Source organism: Ovis canadensis, chromosome 2 (assembly GCF_042477335.2).
Source record: "Ovis canadensis isolate MfBH-ARS-UI-01 breed Bighorn chromosome 2, ARS-UI_OviCan_v2, whole genome shotgun sequence".
Classification (NCBI taxonomy): Eukaryota; Metazoa; Chordata; class Mammalia; order Artiodactyla; family Bovidae; genus Ovis; species Ovis canadensis.
Genome location: NC_091246.1, coordinates 30,130 through 46,969, shown reverse-complemented (window position 1 = coordinate 46,969; position 16,840 = coordinate 30,130). Strand labels below are relative to the sequence as shown.

Genomic DNA, 16,840 nt, shown 5'->3' with positions numbered 1-16,840 from the left:
CTCTCCCTCCCGTGGCCCCCGCCTCAAGCCACAGAAGATGGGGAGTTTATGTGGCTTCCCTTCCTGTAGGGAAACCAAGCCACAGACAAACATGTTCCTTTAAGAAAGCGTGAAAGAAAGCAGAAAATAACAGTGGGTGGTCATTACTGACACGGTTCATGTAGAGACGCTTCGGAAGCCTGGCACAGGAGGGAACTGAGGGCCGTTGCCCCCAGCCCTGGAGCTGGCACCCTCTGCCCCCTCATCCCATGGCCCACTCTCCCCTTGGTGTCTTCTGGTGAGCGGGCGGACTTCAGCCTCCTGAACCCCTTCTGGAAGGATCAGGATAGGGCAGAGGGCATCCACAGAGGGGAGGGTGTGGCCGGCTCTTACGAAAGCCGCTGCCTCGGCTCGGTCGGAGCTCAGTTCTGGGTCTAAGCAAGCGTGGCTTCCTGGTGCGGTCCCCACCTTCACTCACCAGGGGAGGACTTTGTGTCCACTTGTCCCCATGTGCAGCCTGGTCACCCCGGGACCCGTGCTGTGCGCATCTGCTCTGCTCGCAGCGCACCCCGTGGTCCATCAGACTTCACTCATAAAAGGGAAGTGTATGGATGAAGTATTCCCTAGTTAAGAATTTCAAGGTCACAGCAGCATTGAGCAGAGCACGTGGGCACAGGTATGAGGCCCGGGCATAGAGAAGCTGTGGCGTGGGCTTCGAGGACCCTCCGTGTGGGGGTGGGATGGGGGCCGGACAGGGGTTTCCTGCACACACGGCTCCAGGCTCTATTCTCAGCAGGGTGGACGACTGCCGGCCCTGCCTGTCTGTGGAGGGGCTCTGGGGCTGCCCAGCTCAGCAGGAATGACAGTGGTGGGAAAGGAGGTCGCCCTCCCTTAGCACCCCTGACCTCACACCCCCTCATCAGGGCAGCCGAGTGCCTAAACGGCCCCTTCCCTGTCTAGCTCTGAAGACCTGGACGGTATGGGGGCTGAAGGACACACAGGAAACAAAATTCTGTAAAGCAATTATCCTTCTATTAAAAAATAAAAAAAGATCAAAGAAAAAAACACAGAGACCAGCAAAGGCGGGGCTTGCATTCTCAGCCAGCCTCTGCCTAATTCTGCCTGTGCTTACGCGTCAGACCAAGATGCTGGTGCTCCCACCCTGTATCACAGATGAGAATCGAGACACAGACAGGTTGAGCGTCTTGCCCCAGGTCACACAGCTGCTGAGCGCAGGGCTGAGAACTGGACCCCTGTGGTCGAATCTGGAGTCCAGATGCTGTGATGACCCTGAGGGAGCGGCAAAGACCAGATGGCCCACGCTGAGCCAGGCACGCACTCGCACACACACTCGTGTGCACGAGGCCTTCACTCTGAGGCGACGGACGTCAGAGGAAGTCAGAGGGCAGCCAGGGGGGGCCAGAGGAGAGTCGAGGTCTGTGAGGAGGAGAGGCCACACTTTCCAGGAGGCTGGGGATTCTCCTCCCTGGTGAGTCTGTCTCAAACCCTAGATTCCTCTCCCTGGACCCAGGAACAGACTGTCCAGTGACCTAATTGAGTTGGCTCCAGAATTATGCCTTCCCAGGGCTTCAGCTACCACTGGACCCCACTGCTGTCAGTAATAAGGGGGAAATGAGTACATGGTCTGGGCTTCAGATTTGTTTGGAGACAAAGTTTATTAGGAGTACAAAAAACCACGAGGGCAGCTGGCAAGAATATCTCCAGAACACTTAAGAAGCCCTCTGCTGTTTTTCTACCTCCTCTCCTGTCATGAAAGTGGAAGGTCTATCTAATCAAGTAATTCTGTGCTGATAACACTCTTTCTTTAAAATATTTATTTATGTATTTATTTAGTCAGCTGCGCTGTGTCTTAGTTGCAGCATGTGGGAGCTAGTTCCCCAATCAGGCACTGAACATGGGTCTCTGCATTGGAGTCTTGGCCCCTGGACCACCTGGGAAGTCTCTCCTCATACTCTTGGGGACTGTAATGGGTCACAGGCCTCCTCTCAGGCCCCCTTAGAGCTGAGGCATGGGGTGGCTGCAGTAATCCTCCTGTGGCTAAAATGTGGTTTGTTGGTCATGATTCACTCACACTCCCTGCACACATAGGGCTTCTCCCGTGTGTGTCCTCTGGTGTGTGATAAGATTTGACTTAACACTGAAGCTTTGCCCACACTCCCTGCAAACATGGGGCTTCTCCCCTGTGTGTGTCCTCTGGTGTGTGATGAGGACTGACTTCCAACTGAAGCTTCGCCCACACTCCCTGCAAACATAGGGCTTCTCCCCTGTGTGTGTCCTCTGGTGTGTGATGAGATTTGACTTATCACTGAAGCTTCGCCCACACTCCCTGCAAACATAGGGCTTCTCCCCTGTGTGTGTCCTCTGGTGTGTGATGAGATGGGACTTAACACTGAAGCTTCGCCCACACTCCCTGCAAACATAGGGCTTCTCCCCTGTGTGTGTCCTCTGGTGTGTGATGAGATTTGACTTCTGACCGAAGCTTCGCCCACACTCCCTGCAAACATAGGGCTTCTCCCCTGTGTGTGTCCTCTGGTGTGTGATGAGATGGGACTTAACACTGAAGCTTCGCCCACACTCCCTGCAAACATAGGGCTTCTCCCCTGTGTGTGTCCTCTGGTGTGTGATGAGATTTGACTTCTGACCGAAGCTTCGCCCACACTCCCTGCAAACATAGGGCTTCTCCCCTGTGTGTGTCCTCTGGTTTGTGATGAGACTTGACCTATCCTTGGATCCTTGCCCACACTCTCCGTACTTGACTTTTATAACCCCTGAGACCCCTGCCCCCATGAGTAATTTGCCCGTGTCCTCTGGATTCAGTTTCTGGCTTGTGCTGGGCTCTTCTGTGATTCTCTCATGCACCCCAGAAGCCCTCATTTGTCCTCTGGGTGAGTAGGAGGAGGCCCTTGAAATCCTCTTCAGCCTTATGCTTTTCAGCAAAGGTTGGGGCCTGTCCTTGGCCTCGCGACCCTCAGGTTTGTCACTTGGGCTGTGTGGATCGGAATATCGCTGCTGCTGATTTTGATTGCCTGGGCAGGGATCCTCTGGTTGGAGGTGGTCTCTTGCAGATGGTCTCAGGAGGGTCTGAGAGGGGTGACTGCGTTGGACGTGTTGGCTGAGGAATTTCTGACTGGAGAAGGCCAGAGAGCAGAAGGCACATGGGTGGATCTCGGGCTTCGGTTCTGCTGAGAGAGGAAGCTTTTGGTCAGGTGGCTGGTTTGCCGTGGTGAGGCCCGCCCCACTAATCATCTTAGTGTGGGCAGTGCACGGTTTGTCTCCCATCAGGTGCGTCTCTACAGTCCACTTTCCATTCCATTCTTATTCTCTGCATCTACAGAAATCCAGGAGGCTTGTGTCAAGGGCCTTTTCTACCCAGACTAGGGCCCTTCCAGCAGCCGCAGAGGCAGCGTCTCTCCTGATAGAGGTGGCTCTGCAGGAGCCTTTCCCTGTGTGTAAGTGTCTGGAAAGTCATGTCACAGTGGCCACAGGAGTGTTACCCTACTGAGAGATAAGACTTGACGACTCAGGGGGAATCCTCCTGAGTGGCTCCCTGGGAGGGAAAGGGTCTATTAAGTCAGGGGCACCTGGCCCGGAGCTCTCTGCATGTGGGCGGCAGCACAGGGGGTGGTTAGAGCAGGTGCGAGCAGAGCTGACTCTGCGGCTCCTGGCTCACAGAGCGGGCTCCATGCTGGTCTCTGCAGGAAGCGGGCTCAGGCTGGACGAGGCCGGGCGGCCCCGGGCCCACCGACTGCCGGCCTCTGGCTCCTGCTGCCCCACTGGCTCACAAACTGCTCCTCTCTCAGTTCCCCATGAATCATGAAATAAAGGCATGTCCTTTCTCAAGCCTCACCAGGATTCATGCCTCATTTATTTCACTCAGTCTTGGTGCGTTTAACATGCACTAGGAAGCCCTGTTTAAAAATACATCTCCAGCCAGACGCCTCACACCCTCACTCCCGAGCATCTTCAGCCAGCCCACTCTCCCCTCATGTCTGGCAGTGAACTGACCTCTGAGGGGACTCCCCACTGCTGCCTCTTCCCAAAAATGAACCAAAGCATCGTCTTAGCACAGAGAACATGCCGCTTGCAGCTGAAAGCCGCACGGTTGTTCTGTGTCATCCAGGAAGACCCCTGGGGCCTGCACATGGACACGGGCCCTGAGGCGTCCCTGTCCCGTCCAGCCTCCTTCCTCTCCCTCTGTGCTTCCTCCTGTGACCACGGGCATGGCCTCTCTTCCCGGGCCTGGGACTGCGGCACTGGCTGCTCCCCTGCCTGGAATCCTTTCCCACAGGTGTTATCTCTGCAGAGACCCTGCCCACCACCCTGCGCCGCACCCCACCCTCTGCTCACGCTGATTGGAGGTGCTTTCCCTGCACTGGTTCTTCTCAGAGCACCAGCCCCCGTCTGGTGTGAAGCCCATGCTGCCCCGGGGCAGTGGGTCCGTCTGTTTCGGTGCATGGAGCCCTGCCTGGCACAGAGTGTGAACTCACACGGCAACACACTGGAACAGTAACTGAATGCAAATCGCTGCACACGTGTCGCTTAGAAATGGGAGGAAATGAGGAAGAAACAGGTACGGGGAGAGAGCTGGTAGGCACTAGAAAACTTGCTGTTAGCTTCTAAGCCTTTCAGCAGAAGGTGATGTTACATGTTTTCTGCATGAAATATTAAAAATTAGAACAAACATTTTTAATATAAAAAACTTTTCCTAACAGTCATATGAAATGAATCAAAGTCTGAGGCATTTTAATTGCGACCCGACTGACTTTGGACTGGATTGTACTCTGCCTCGGAGTCGGACCAGGGAGGCTCCCCAGGATGGGGTGGGGTGCTGGAAGAGGGGTGGCGCTCACCTCTCCCGGCCGCGAGCTCGCTCTTCCCTCTGCTGTCCCGCTTGATGCCGAGGTCCTGGCCATACTCGTCCCCGTACCAGACCAGCAGCTCACAGCCCGGCCTGACCACCTGGCAGGTTCGGTAGAAGATCTGCCCTTGATACTGCAAGGCCACCAGGTTCTGCTCCTCGTCGTCCCGGGCACAGTTCACATACCTGGGGTCGAGGCCGGGAAAGGGAAAGAAACCTCAGGCAATGAGTCCCCTCCACTGTCGGGCCACGCCCAGCTCCTTGCCGTCAGGCTCTGAGGCCGCCATGGCTTCCACCGCCCCTCGTGGGGACCTTCTGTTCACGCCTTCGGCCAGGCCACGCGAAGTCCCATTTCCAGGTCCTGTTTCCAGCCCTCTTCCTGGCTGGAATGCGTTTCTCTCCTTTCCTAATTAGCCACTTTACAGAGCCCAGTTCCAGACTCGTCTCCACCTGGACTGTCCATGGGGCTGGTGGCCTCCGGCTCCCCTAAGCTCTGAGTTAAGTTCTCTTTCATTCCACAGGACAGGGTGCTCCTCTGCTAGCATGCAGCCCTCAGCACTCACCCCAGCCTGCCTTCTCTCCCGAGGCTTTCCTCCAATCTCCCCACATGTATCCAGGGTCATATTCACTTGCCCTCCCCCTCCCATGGAAACTTGGAGAGTGCTCTGACGTAGCTTGAGACCCAGAAGAGTGATAGTTTACTCACTTTCTTCCTGCCTTGATGAAAGGAGCAGCCCTCAGGGAACGGCCCTGCTCTCGGCCATCCTGCCCCCCCATTCCTCCCGAGGCCTCAGGGCCCACTTCTCACTGGAACCGAGCCTGGGGAGGTTGTTGCCCAGATGGATTCAAGGTCTCCCGTGTTAGGTTATCCTGGCGCTGTGCAGTTTCTCAAGGATAGAAAAATTAAGGTTACTGTTCCTAAAATCAATTGGCTAGTGTCTGTCTGCAGTTGTTCTCCAAAAGGACATGGGATGCATGATCTGCTTCAGTAATGAAGTTCACTGTCTAAACTGGAACATAAAATGCTTGGCAAGTGTCAGTTAAGTGAGTTAGAGTGTCCCCGGTGAATCTAGACTCCTCAAGTTGTTTTCAAGTCCCCCAGTTTTGTTCAGCATCTAGATTTGTATTTTGAGGGCACTATATATATGCTATATTTTTATTCCCTTCAAATGTCTTTTGAAATGAAAGACCATGATATGGAGGGAAAAGAGGAAAGAAGATGTGAAAGCTATTGAGGGAGACAGGTTGAGAAGGAAAGGGGTGGGGGCTTGAGGGAAGAGTGGCATCTACAAACTGCAGACTCACTGTGCGCACCTCATCCAGTTGGCCAAGGACGTGTCCTTCCCATCCACATACTCGTAGCAGTTTCTCCCTTTGGTGATCTGAGTGTCAGAAAAGAGATACAAGCTTTCCTCTCTATTTTATTTTTTTTGGTAGGAAGTAATAGAAGAACTATTTCCCTCTGCAGTCATTGGTGCTCTTCAGCCTGCATGGATTCAACTGCCAGTCAGACCAAATGGTAACCTGCTTAATCATCATTCCAAGTCTGAGTCTCCTGGTTCACTGAAGGCAAGGGCTCCACAAAGGAGGAGTCACCTCTGTGTCTGTACACTGTGGTCCCACCTCTCCTCTGACCTTTAGACAGAGGTCCTATGTGTCTGTACACTGTGGTCCCACCTCTCCTCTGACCTTTAGAGAGAGGTCCTGTGTGCTTGGACCAGTGTCTCCCACCTCTCCTCTGACCTTTAGAGAGAGGTCCTGTGTGCCTGGACCAGTGTCTCCCACCTCTCCTCTGAGCTTTAGATGGAAGTCCCGTGTTCATGCCCAGTGCACACAGTACACAGGGCTGCCTGTGTCATTGCTGACCGTGTCATCACCACCTGCATCCTTGCATGTAGACATGAAGTACCCCCCACCACACACAAGCAATTCAAGGCCAGAGAACAGGGAAACAGGGGTGTTTCTCACCAGCCAGGAGTATCCACTGTTGGCGGCCTCTTCATCGTCTGTGATCTGGCCCTCATAGGGGCCAAAGTGCAGGCCCAGTGGCAGATCAGACGCCTCATTCCACACTCCAAGCCCAGCCTCAGGGATGCCCGACAGTCTGATACTTAACCCAGGGGGCAGAGTGAGGGCTGAGCGGTTGGCATGCCCCTTTTCCACTGCACAGTCCTTTACGAAGGTTGGGGGCCCGTGGGCAGCACAGCTGTTGATGAAGAAGTTCTGACACTCCTCACAATCTGGAGGTGAGAGCAACAGGGATGAGGGGAGGTATAGTGATGCTGCTGGTCGTAAAGACCTTCAGAAAGAACTGGGGCACTCACAGCATGTGGCTTCAATCCTGCACCCCAAATCATAGAGGAAGGGGATGATTGGGGGACCAAATGGTGAGGTGAGGTTATTAGACCATGGCCTCATAGCCCCTTCTCCGTGAGTGGGCCAGTGGGGGCACTCACAGAGGTAATCGTCATCCTGGGGCTCGCTGACCTCTTGGTACATGTGGCCCTTTCTTTCTCGTAGACTGTACCTCTTCACTCCAGTCTCCGTTCTTTTGCGTTCTAAGATGGAGAACAGAAGCTAAGCAAGGCTGGTGGGGTTTGGAGAGTTAGTCCCTGTTTTATTGGAAAGTGAGATCTCGTACCTGTTCATTTATACACTTTGTTAAAAGTTGTTTACATGTATTTTTAAAACTTTTACTCTTGTAATCTTATGTTTTAATGTTACATGTTTATGCATCTCAGTTCCCCGACCAGGAATGGAACCTGCACCCCCGCAGTGGACACGGGAGCCTTAACCATTCAGCCGCCAGAAGTCCCTTTTCTATGCTTTGTTTCTCCCCCTTAACTCCTGGTTCAGGAGACTGAGGCTCCTCACTGACCACAGATGCCCAGTCCAGTGTTAGCTTCCTGCGCTTCCTATTAGTAGGTTTAACTTCCCACCTTCTTACTTAGGAAATAGTTCACTGACACATGTACTCAGAAAACATACGTTGAGGGCACATGACATGTAAGGCATTGAGCAGAGGTCTGGGCATAAACACTAACAAGGCGTGGTCCCTGTCATCACAGCTGGATTTACTGAACTACTTTTAGCTCAAAAAAATGTCAGCACTTTTGCATTTAATGTAAAGCTTTCAAACAGTGCATGAGTTATGTATCCTTATCTTCACTTTACAGATGAGCAATCAAGGCCTCAGAAAATGTATAAGATTTTCCCAAGGCCCCACTGCTAACTTCATGTCTCAGATCGGTCGAGCTTAAACCCAAGCCTACCCCAAATTCACGCCACACACCTAGTCCATACTTACTAGCTTTTCTACAGGGATTAGAGGAACTAATTAGAGGAACTCCCCAAATTTTCTCTTACCGACTTTTTGTCTGGGGTGCTGTCCAGGGATCCTTGCTTTTCTGGGAGGGGGCACCGGTTTCTGAGCCTGCTTGGAGCCACTTGTCTTCAGCAATTTTGCTGCTCCTGGCAATTCCTTCAAACTAGATTCCTTACTTAATGGTGCCCTGGACATTGCCTTCCACATGAGTAAAAGACAACATGCATTTCTTTAGTTCTTTAGGACTTTATGAACTGTTTTCACATGCACGACTTTAGCTAATACTTTGACAATTGGAAACATCTGGTGGAGGAGGCGTCTGAACACTGGAGTGTAAAATAAGGACCTAAGTGGGTAGTGAATCAAAACTAGAATTCATATCTTAAGGTTCTTACCCTTCAACTTTCTGCATAAAAGTGAGAGCAAGGCAAGAAGAATAGCTGGAGGTCAGGGAAAGAAGAGGGTAAGGGCTCATAGAGAAATCTGGGGGGTTTTCTATTAATTAGTGGCCCTTTGGTGGACGAGGAAGTATGGAAAATCACAGAGGGGATGAAACACATCTGGAAGATAAGGTGACAAACCAGTGAGATCGAGAAGAGAAAAGATCGGAGAAACACATTTAGACAATAAAGAAAACGAGCTGGAAGTTGCAGGTTGCCATGTCCTCTTAGAGACAATGTTTGGAATTAAAGTAGCTGGCCTCATCAATTCTGCTTGAACAAGGCTGTATGACTAGCTGGTTCTCCTCAGTTTCCTGATCCATAAATTGGTATACATGCTCATTCTTAATGTTACAGTGGACATGAAATTTAATAACATTTCAATAAATCGTGGTGTGAGCTATTTAATACAGTATGAATGTGAGTGTATATCCCTGCCATCAATTCATCTCTTCAACCGTCTCTATATTTGAAGTCTAGCTCACAGATACTATCTTCAGCATTCTTTGACCTTCTTACTCCTAGATGAATGTTTAAATGTGGAGTCACTCATTCACAAAACATTCAGGGGGCACTCAGGGGCTTTAAGCTGGGCCTGGACTTCTGAAAATTAACGGGTATGGGCTAGGCTCTCAAAGCTCACAACACAGGGCAGGCTAAACAAATGATTCCAAACATGAGAGTTGCCTAATCAGAGCTCAGGGGAACGACTTGTTACTTTTTCCTGCAAGAATAAGCATTTGAAATGATGCCCAGATGAGTTTCTACTCAAAAGTGGGTAACCTATGTGAAGTCTTTCAGTTATTTTCTCATTTGTTGCTTTTTAGTCATAAGCTCGAGGCTTGTCAGGGTTGTGAGTTGCTTCCTCTTGTTGGACTGGGAGGCTCTGAAGTAGGGATCCTGTTACCTTCATCATCCTGGACTGTCCACTGTACACACTGGCCAGCATGTCCTTAAGCTTCTTCATCCTGGACTGTCCACTCTACAAACTGCCCACCATGTCCTTAAGCTTCTCTTAGTCAGATAACTTAGCATATCCCTCCTTAGCACAGCACAAAAGAACCGAGGTTGAAAACATCTCTCAGATGAATGATATAAAGATGTATGAATAAACTTCATAGAACTATGGGAGTTTTAGTCATTTTGTAAGGAGTTTAGAAAAAGTGGTTTGGATTAGATTGCACTGCCAGTGATACTGTGATCTCAGGCATATAGTTAATCATTTTTTAACCTCAGTTTTGTGATCTATAATGGTGATAGCTATATACCTACTTATAGGTATGGTAGGATTGTTTTAAGGTTTAAGTAAGTTTATTCACATAAAATGCTTAAAGTCTGAGATATTGTGAAAATAATGTAACAACAGAACAGCCTACTGTTGTTGCTGTTCTTCCTAAGTATAAAGACGGTGATGATATCAGACATTGTGCTAAAGACTCAGGACAGGCAGGCAGCAGTCTCCAGGACCTCTGTGTTTTCTCCTATTCTCACCTGTGACTGGAGCCACAAGGAGGATATTTTGGCATCAGGATTTGGGAAATACTCACCTTCTGGTGTTTATTGTGCTCCACTCTGAAGGCCATCGAAGGTTTACCTAAAAAATTATGGGAATCAGTGTTTTGTAAATGTTTCCAAACTCTGGGCATTTCAATTAAGGACACATAATTCTGAGCCAGAGAGTGACAAGGACAAGGATTACCAAAGGAGGAATGGAAAATGATTTCTGTATCATCAACTCCTATGCTTCCACTGGGAGCATTACATAATTTTCTTAAAATAAAAAAAAATATGAAACTTCATCTGTGCCTCATCTGATGTCCATATAGTATCTAATAAATTTACTAGCCTTTCATGGCAAAAATACTCAAAAAAGTAGAAATAGAAGGAAGTGACTGCAATATAATAAAGGTCATATATGAAAAGTCTACCTCTAACATCATAGTCATCAGTGAAAAGCTGAAAACTTCTCTAAGATCTAGAAAAAAAGGCAAGGATGCCCATTTTCAACATTTCTATTCACCATAATGTTAGAAGTCCTAGCCAGGGCATTAGGTTAGAAAAGGAAACTAAGGCTTCTATTTGGAAAGAAAGAAGTGAAATTATGTCTGTTCACAGAGGACATGATTTTATGTACAGAAAAATCTTCAAAATTACACACAAAAAAACCTACACAGAAAGTTGCATGGTACAAAATCAACATTCAAATATCTTTCCATGCATGAATGATGACCATTCCAAAAAGGAAAATAAGAAAACAATCTTATTTATTTTTCATTTTTATAAAACTATAGCCAAGATGTAAATTTAAGTTAAAAAATATTTATTTTTATTTATTTATTTGTGCCAGATCTTTGTTGCAGCATGTGGGGTCTAGTTCCCTGACCAGGGACTGAACCCAAGTTCTCTGCATTGGGAGTGTGGAGGCTTAGCCTCTGGACCACCAGAGAAGTCCCAATAATGTTATTTGTAATAGCATCAAAAAGAACGAAATAACTGGGAGTAAACTTAAAGAGATGAAAGACTTATACATTGAAAACTACAAGGTATTGCTGAAAGGAATCTGACACAAGTAAATAGAAAGGTGTCTCATGTTTATGGATTTGGAGACTTAATATTATTAAGCTGTTCATACTACCCAAAGCAATTTAAAGATTCAATGCAATTCCTATTAAAACCCCAATGGAATTTTTTTCTGATATAGAAAATCCATCCTACACTAAATACCGAATCTCAGAGGACCCCAAATAGGCAAAACAATCTTAGAAAGAACAGCAAAGCTGGAGGCCTCTGATTTCAGAACATATTACAAAGGTACTGGAACCAAAAGAGTATAGTTTCGGCATAAAGTGTGTGCTTAGTTGTGCAGTCGTACCAACTCTTTGTGACCTTTTGGACTGTAGCCCACCAGGCTCCTTTGTCCAGAGGATTTCTCAGGCAAGAATACTGGATGGGGTTGCCATTTTCTTTTCCAGGGGCTCTTCTTAACCCGTGGATTAAACCTGCATCTCCTGTGTCTCCTGCACTGAAGGCAGATTCTTCACTTGCTGAGCCACTGAGGAAGCCCATTGACATAAACACAGACATGTCAATCAATGGAACAGAATAGAAAACCAGAAATAAACAGAAATACATTCTTGGATACGTGGTCTAATGATCTTCATCAAGGGTGTCAAGACAATGGGGAAAGTTTAATCCCTATAACGAATGGTGCTGGGGAAACAAGATATCCATATGCAAAATAACGAAGATCTTACATCATGAAGAAAAACCAACTCCGAATGGATTCAAGACCTAAATGCAAGACTTGACAAGACTCTTAGAGGAAAACAAGGGTGAAGCTTCATGACACTGAATCAGCAATGATTTCTTAGATCTGGTACCGAGTGCACAAGTATTAGTAACAAAGTAAAAATACACAAATGAGATTACATTAATCTTAAAGTCTCTGTGCAGCAAAGGACACAGTGAATGGAGTGAAAAGGCCACCTATGGGACTGTAGAAAACATTTGTAAAATATGTATCTGATAAGGGGTTAACAAGCATACACCAATATGAAGCCTCCCTATAAGTCAGGAAGAGAACCTGACTGACCACGATGGCACCCTGATATCAAACTTCCATGCTTCAGCATTGTAAGAAAACACATTTCTGTGGTTTAAGGCATGCGCTCTGTTTTGTTACGGCAGTCTGAGCTGACTAACACAGCGGGAGAAGGAATTCAATAGACATTTCTCCAAAGACACACAAATGGCCAGCAAATATATGAAAAGATGCTCAACATTACTGATCAATAAGGAAATACAAATTGAAACCTTCTGTGATGGGCAATATGAATAAGAAGACAGTAACAGGTTTGGTAAGGATACGGAGAAATTGGAACCCTTATACACGATTGTTGGAAATGTAAACTGTTGCAACCTTCATAGAAAACAGTATGGAGTTTCTTCAGAAAATTAGAACTGCTGTCTGATCTAGCAATCCAACTCAAGAGTCTATTCCATAAAAAGTGAAAGGAAGATCTTGAATAAATAGTGTGCACATCTGTGGTCACTGCAGCATTATTCCCAGCTGGTGAGATGTGGGAGAAATCTAAATGTTCATTGGTGGATAAACAGATAGAGATTATATGTGAGATACTTCTTATATCTGTTATGTACACAGGCACACACTGGAATGTTTTTACGCCTTAAAAAAGAATTCTGTCATATGCTACATCAGGGATGGGCCTTGATGATATGCTGAGTGATATGAACCAATCCAAAAAAGACAAATATTGCCTGATTCCACTTCTATGAGGTATTTAAATTAATCAAACCCATGGAAACAGAAGATATAATCGTGGTTGCCAAGGGCTATGAGGAGGAAGGACTGGAGAATCATTCCTCAGTGGGTTAGGGCTTCAATCACACAAGATGGAAAAGTTCTACAGATTTGTTGTACAGCAATGTGTATATGTATATATATATCCCTGGTGGCTCAGTGGTAAAGAATCCGCCTGAAATGCAGGAGATGCAACAGACACAGGTTTGATCCCTGGGTTGGGAAGATCACTTGGAGCAGGAAATGGCAACCCACTCCAGTATTCTTGCCTGGAGAATCCCACGGACAGAGGAGCCTGGTGGGCTACAGTCCATGGGTACGCAAAGAGTCAGACACGATGGAGCAGTTAACACTATGGCCACTAACACTAATGTGTACATAGCTAGCAAGAGAGTACCACACACTCAGAAATTGTTAAGGTAAATAAAGATGCGCAGAGGCATGGTGGACCATGGCGGATGTATTCCCTATGAAGAATCTCTCTTCTTGTCAAAACCTTTGCAGACAACCAAATGTTTGATTTTCATGTCCCTTTCACTAGTTTTAATAACCTAAGGGAAAAGAGGGACTTCCCTGGTGGCACAGTGGATGAGAATCTGCCTGCTGATGCAGAGGACACAGGTTTGATCACTGTCCCAGGAAGATCCCCCTTTCTGTGGGGCCACTAAGCCTGTGTGTCACAAACTACATGTGCTCTGCAATGAGAAGCCACTGACTGCAACCAGAGAATGCCCATGCGCAGCCGCGAAGACCCAGTGCAGCCAAAACTAAATAGATAATTTTTAAAAATCTCGGAGAACAGAAATCCATAGATGGAGAAGCGTAGAACTATCTAAATTGTTTGCTCCAGTCTAGGAAGATTAACTCTTCTAAACTGTCTGAGCAGCAGAAGAGGAAGTGAGCTGCTCACTTCTAGTTTATAAAGAGTGTACTTCATTTTATTTACCTGATGCTGTCTCTGGTCAGTGAAATATGGGAAAGATCAGGGAGAATAAATAGTTCTCTCAAACCCTTTCCCAGAATTAAAACAAAGAATTAATTTCACCTTAGGGTAAGAAGATCATGTGTTGTTGTTTTATATACCTACATAAATAATGTATCTTGACATACTATGTTAATCATTTCCTCTTCTAAGAGATTTAATCCAACAACCAATTATGAGATTAGTATTAAATCTCTTTGGTGAATTTATTTCTAAGGTTTCTTTAACTGCCTTCCATTAAGAATGTTTAGCAAAAATAATTCTTTTTAAAAAGAATGATAAATTTTAAACATAAAACTTTTGAGAATTACAGTGGAAAACCTATACAGTCATCTTCATTCAGGCTTATGTCAATATTCAGCCACAACCACTTTGGAATGCTGAAAATTATGTTTTCTTTGCTAATGGCTGAAATATAGTTGAGACCTAAGCCCAGACTGGTTTCAGGAAGACACCTCTAAATCCTCCTGGCCCCTCACCTTGCTGCCTTGGTGTCCATTCTTCATCAGAATCCTCAGTGTCATCTAACTGGAGTTTGATGACCTGCCTGCGGTGATGCATGAAAGCTGGTCGAGTGGCTCTGAAACCTGGAAAGAAGCAAAATATTTGTTCTAAGGAGGAACAAAGCGCAGAAGCAATGGAAAGTGTCACAAAGTCAGGGAAATCAGTAGGATGGGCTGGGACAATCTAAACAAGGCAAGAGGTGAGCTCTGCACTGCAGGGTCAACCTCCCTTTGGTACAAAACAATAAACACTTCCTCCAGGTTAGTCTCCACACAAAAGGGAACTGTAAGCGAATGAAGCCACCTACGAGAGGGCTAAGTGAACCCTGAGGGTGAAGATCTCTTTCATGTTTCCCAGGCTCACAGGCACCCAGCACTTCCTGTTACCTATAGCAATCAGCGCTTTGTAGTTCCTTTTCACATTCCTATATCGAATTTTTTCCCATTCTCCCATCTCTTCCCATTCTTCCTTGGAGAAGTATACAGAGATGTCTTTGAAAGCATCTTTGGCCTAAGGAAAATGATAGATTTAATCAGTGATTTACTAATATAAGTCAGACCTTAGAGCTGGGTCTTCTCCTCCACCTTTTGTGCAGCGAGTAGCCTGAAGCTACTGGATGGGCTCTGTGAGACAGGGATGAAGACTTTCCTTCCTGACTGTGTCCTGCTTAACTGAACAAACACTGAGCATTTTCCTAACTTTGCCTGGACACAAAGCAGTTGTCCTGTTTTGTCCCACTCCACTCCACCATCTCAGACAGGACCAGGCATTCCCATCCTGTGTACAGTCACAGAGAAGTTCACTCAGCTAACCAGGCAAGCAGTCTGTGGTCCTTCGGGGACCAGCGCCATGTCCTTCCTATAGAGCTGGCTTAGAGCCCAGCTTTGCTGCCTCTGCCTCTCACCATGGGCTTCCACTCTGTTCTCCCAACATCTCCCTCAGTGCTCTCCTCTGGAGACCTGTTCAGCTTCATGGCCATCGGAGTGCTCAAGGCCAAGGTGCCTGTGGAAGAAGAAGGAGCTGAGATAGCTCAGACCACTGTCCAGAGCCTGGTCTGTCTTCCTTGGGTGGAGTGTCCAGGGCAGGAAGGTGAGCGGAAAGTTGGGGTGAGGGTATTGGGGGGATGGACAGATCCTGACTAGCTATGACAGACAAGCCTAATGTGAACTAGATTTGGTTTCTTTGGTTCCCCTACGAGGAAAGGCACTAGGAGGGACATGTCTGTGGGTGACGGAGGGATTCCTGAGGCGACCTGGAAGCCCCTAACTGCTGGACTGGGATCGGGCTGAAATCAAGCCTCTGTTCCAGTGCAAGAGAGGGAATATTTCTCCAAGAAGGGTTTTGAAGATCTCCGCCTGGGGACTCAGAAAAATCTGGGCATAACGTGGTTCTAAGTCTAAAGGACAGGTCACTTGGCTTGAGGAGATCTGGGTCACACGGGCTGAAGGAACTGGGGTCTTCAGACAAAGGGGACTGGGGATCTTTAGGCTGATGTAGAATGCGCAGGGTGAGAGAACTTGGGATCTTTGAGGCTGAGGAAATTGGGGGTTTCTTATTAAGGCGCTTTAGGTCTGTGACAGGCAGGACAGTTGGGGTCTTGAGGATGAAGAGTTTTAAGAGCTCCCAGGCTGAGGTATTCAGGGTCTCTGAGGTTAAGGAAATTTGGTCTCTCTGCGGGTGCTATTTTTAGGGTGCCTCAGGCTGAGGGGAACTGGGGTTACTCTAGGTATTTGAGGGTCACAGCACTAGGGGATTCGGTGTTTCTGGGGGTAAAGGGACTTGTAGTCCCTGAAGCTGACGAGACGCAAGCTTCCTTCAGATTAGGACTCGGGTTCCTCAAGGCTGACGGGATTTCGGGCCTCCCACCCTGGAATTTGAAGCCGTCAGGCTAAGGGTTTATGAGGGTTGTTCAGGGTGCGTTCCCATCAGTCTCCCCGCTGTCCTGCGGCGCTGCCCAACCCGGCCTGGGGCCCGCTAGCACCACAGCGACGTCCAGTCCTCTTGCGCTGAGGTGAAGTGAGGGGCGAGCAGCCGGCCTGTACCCTGTCAGGCACGAGCGACCAATCGGCGTTGCGACTGAGGCAGTCTGGCCAATAGGCGCCGGGAGGGTGCGGAGCGCGATGGAGGCCCCGCCCCACTGCTCAGGGATTGGCTGCTCTGGGGGCGTGTCTGTCAGGAAGCCTCCAGCGCGCAGGTGCATCTTGGCCGTTTTCTTTGCTTGTTTTCAGGCATGGCCTCTTAGGCCTGGATCCTCAAGTGGGCAGGTTGTCCTCAGGCTCGATGAATCTCGGCTCCACCAGACTGTAGTCGTGCCCCTGGACTTTCTCCTAGGCCCACCTGTGCCCTGTCTTGTCAAATCCAGTTTTGGCAAGAACTCTATGTGATGAGTACTGCATTATTCAGGGGAAAA

The 16,840-nt window shown here is 48.0% G+C and overlaps 1 protein-coding gene across 1 annotated transcript; it reads right to left on the bottom strand.

Moving 5' to 3' along the window:
* Positions 1-2,067: 2,067 nt before the first annotated feature.
* LOC138434490 (histone-lysine N-methyltransferase PRDM9-like) lies at positions 2,068-15,409 on the bottom strand. The gene is made up of 11 exons (XM_069579338.1): positions 15,335-15,409; positions 14,817-14,940; positions 14,406-14,513; positions 10,171-10,217; positions 8,225-8,381; positions 7,315-7,416; positions 6,827-7,098; positions 6,173-6,240; positions 4,851-5,044; positions 2,212-3,179; positions 2,068-2,130 (listed from the first exon to the last, which is right to left on the bottom strand). The coding sequence occupies exons 1-11, from the start codon at positions 15,407-15,409 to the stop codon at positions 2,068-2,070; spliced, it is 2,178 nt and encodes a 725-aa protein (XP_069435439.1).
* Between the last annotated feature and the right edge of the window lie 1,431 nt (positions 15,410-16,840).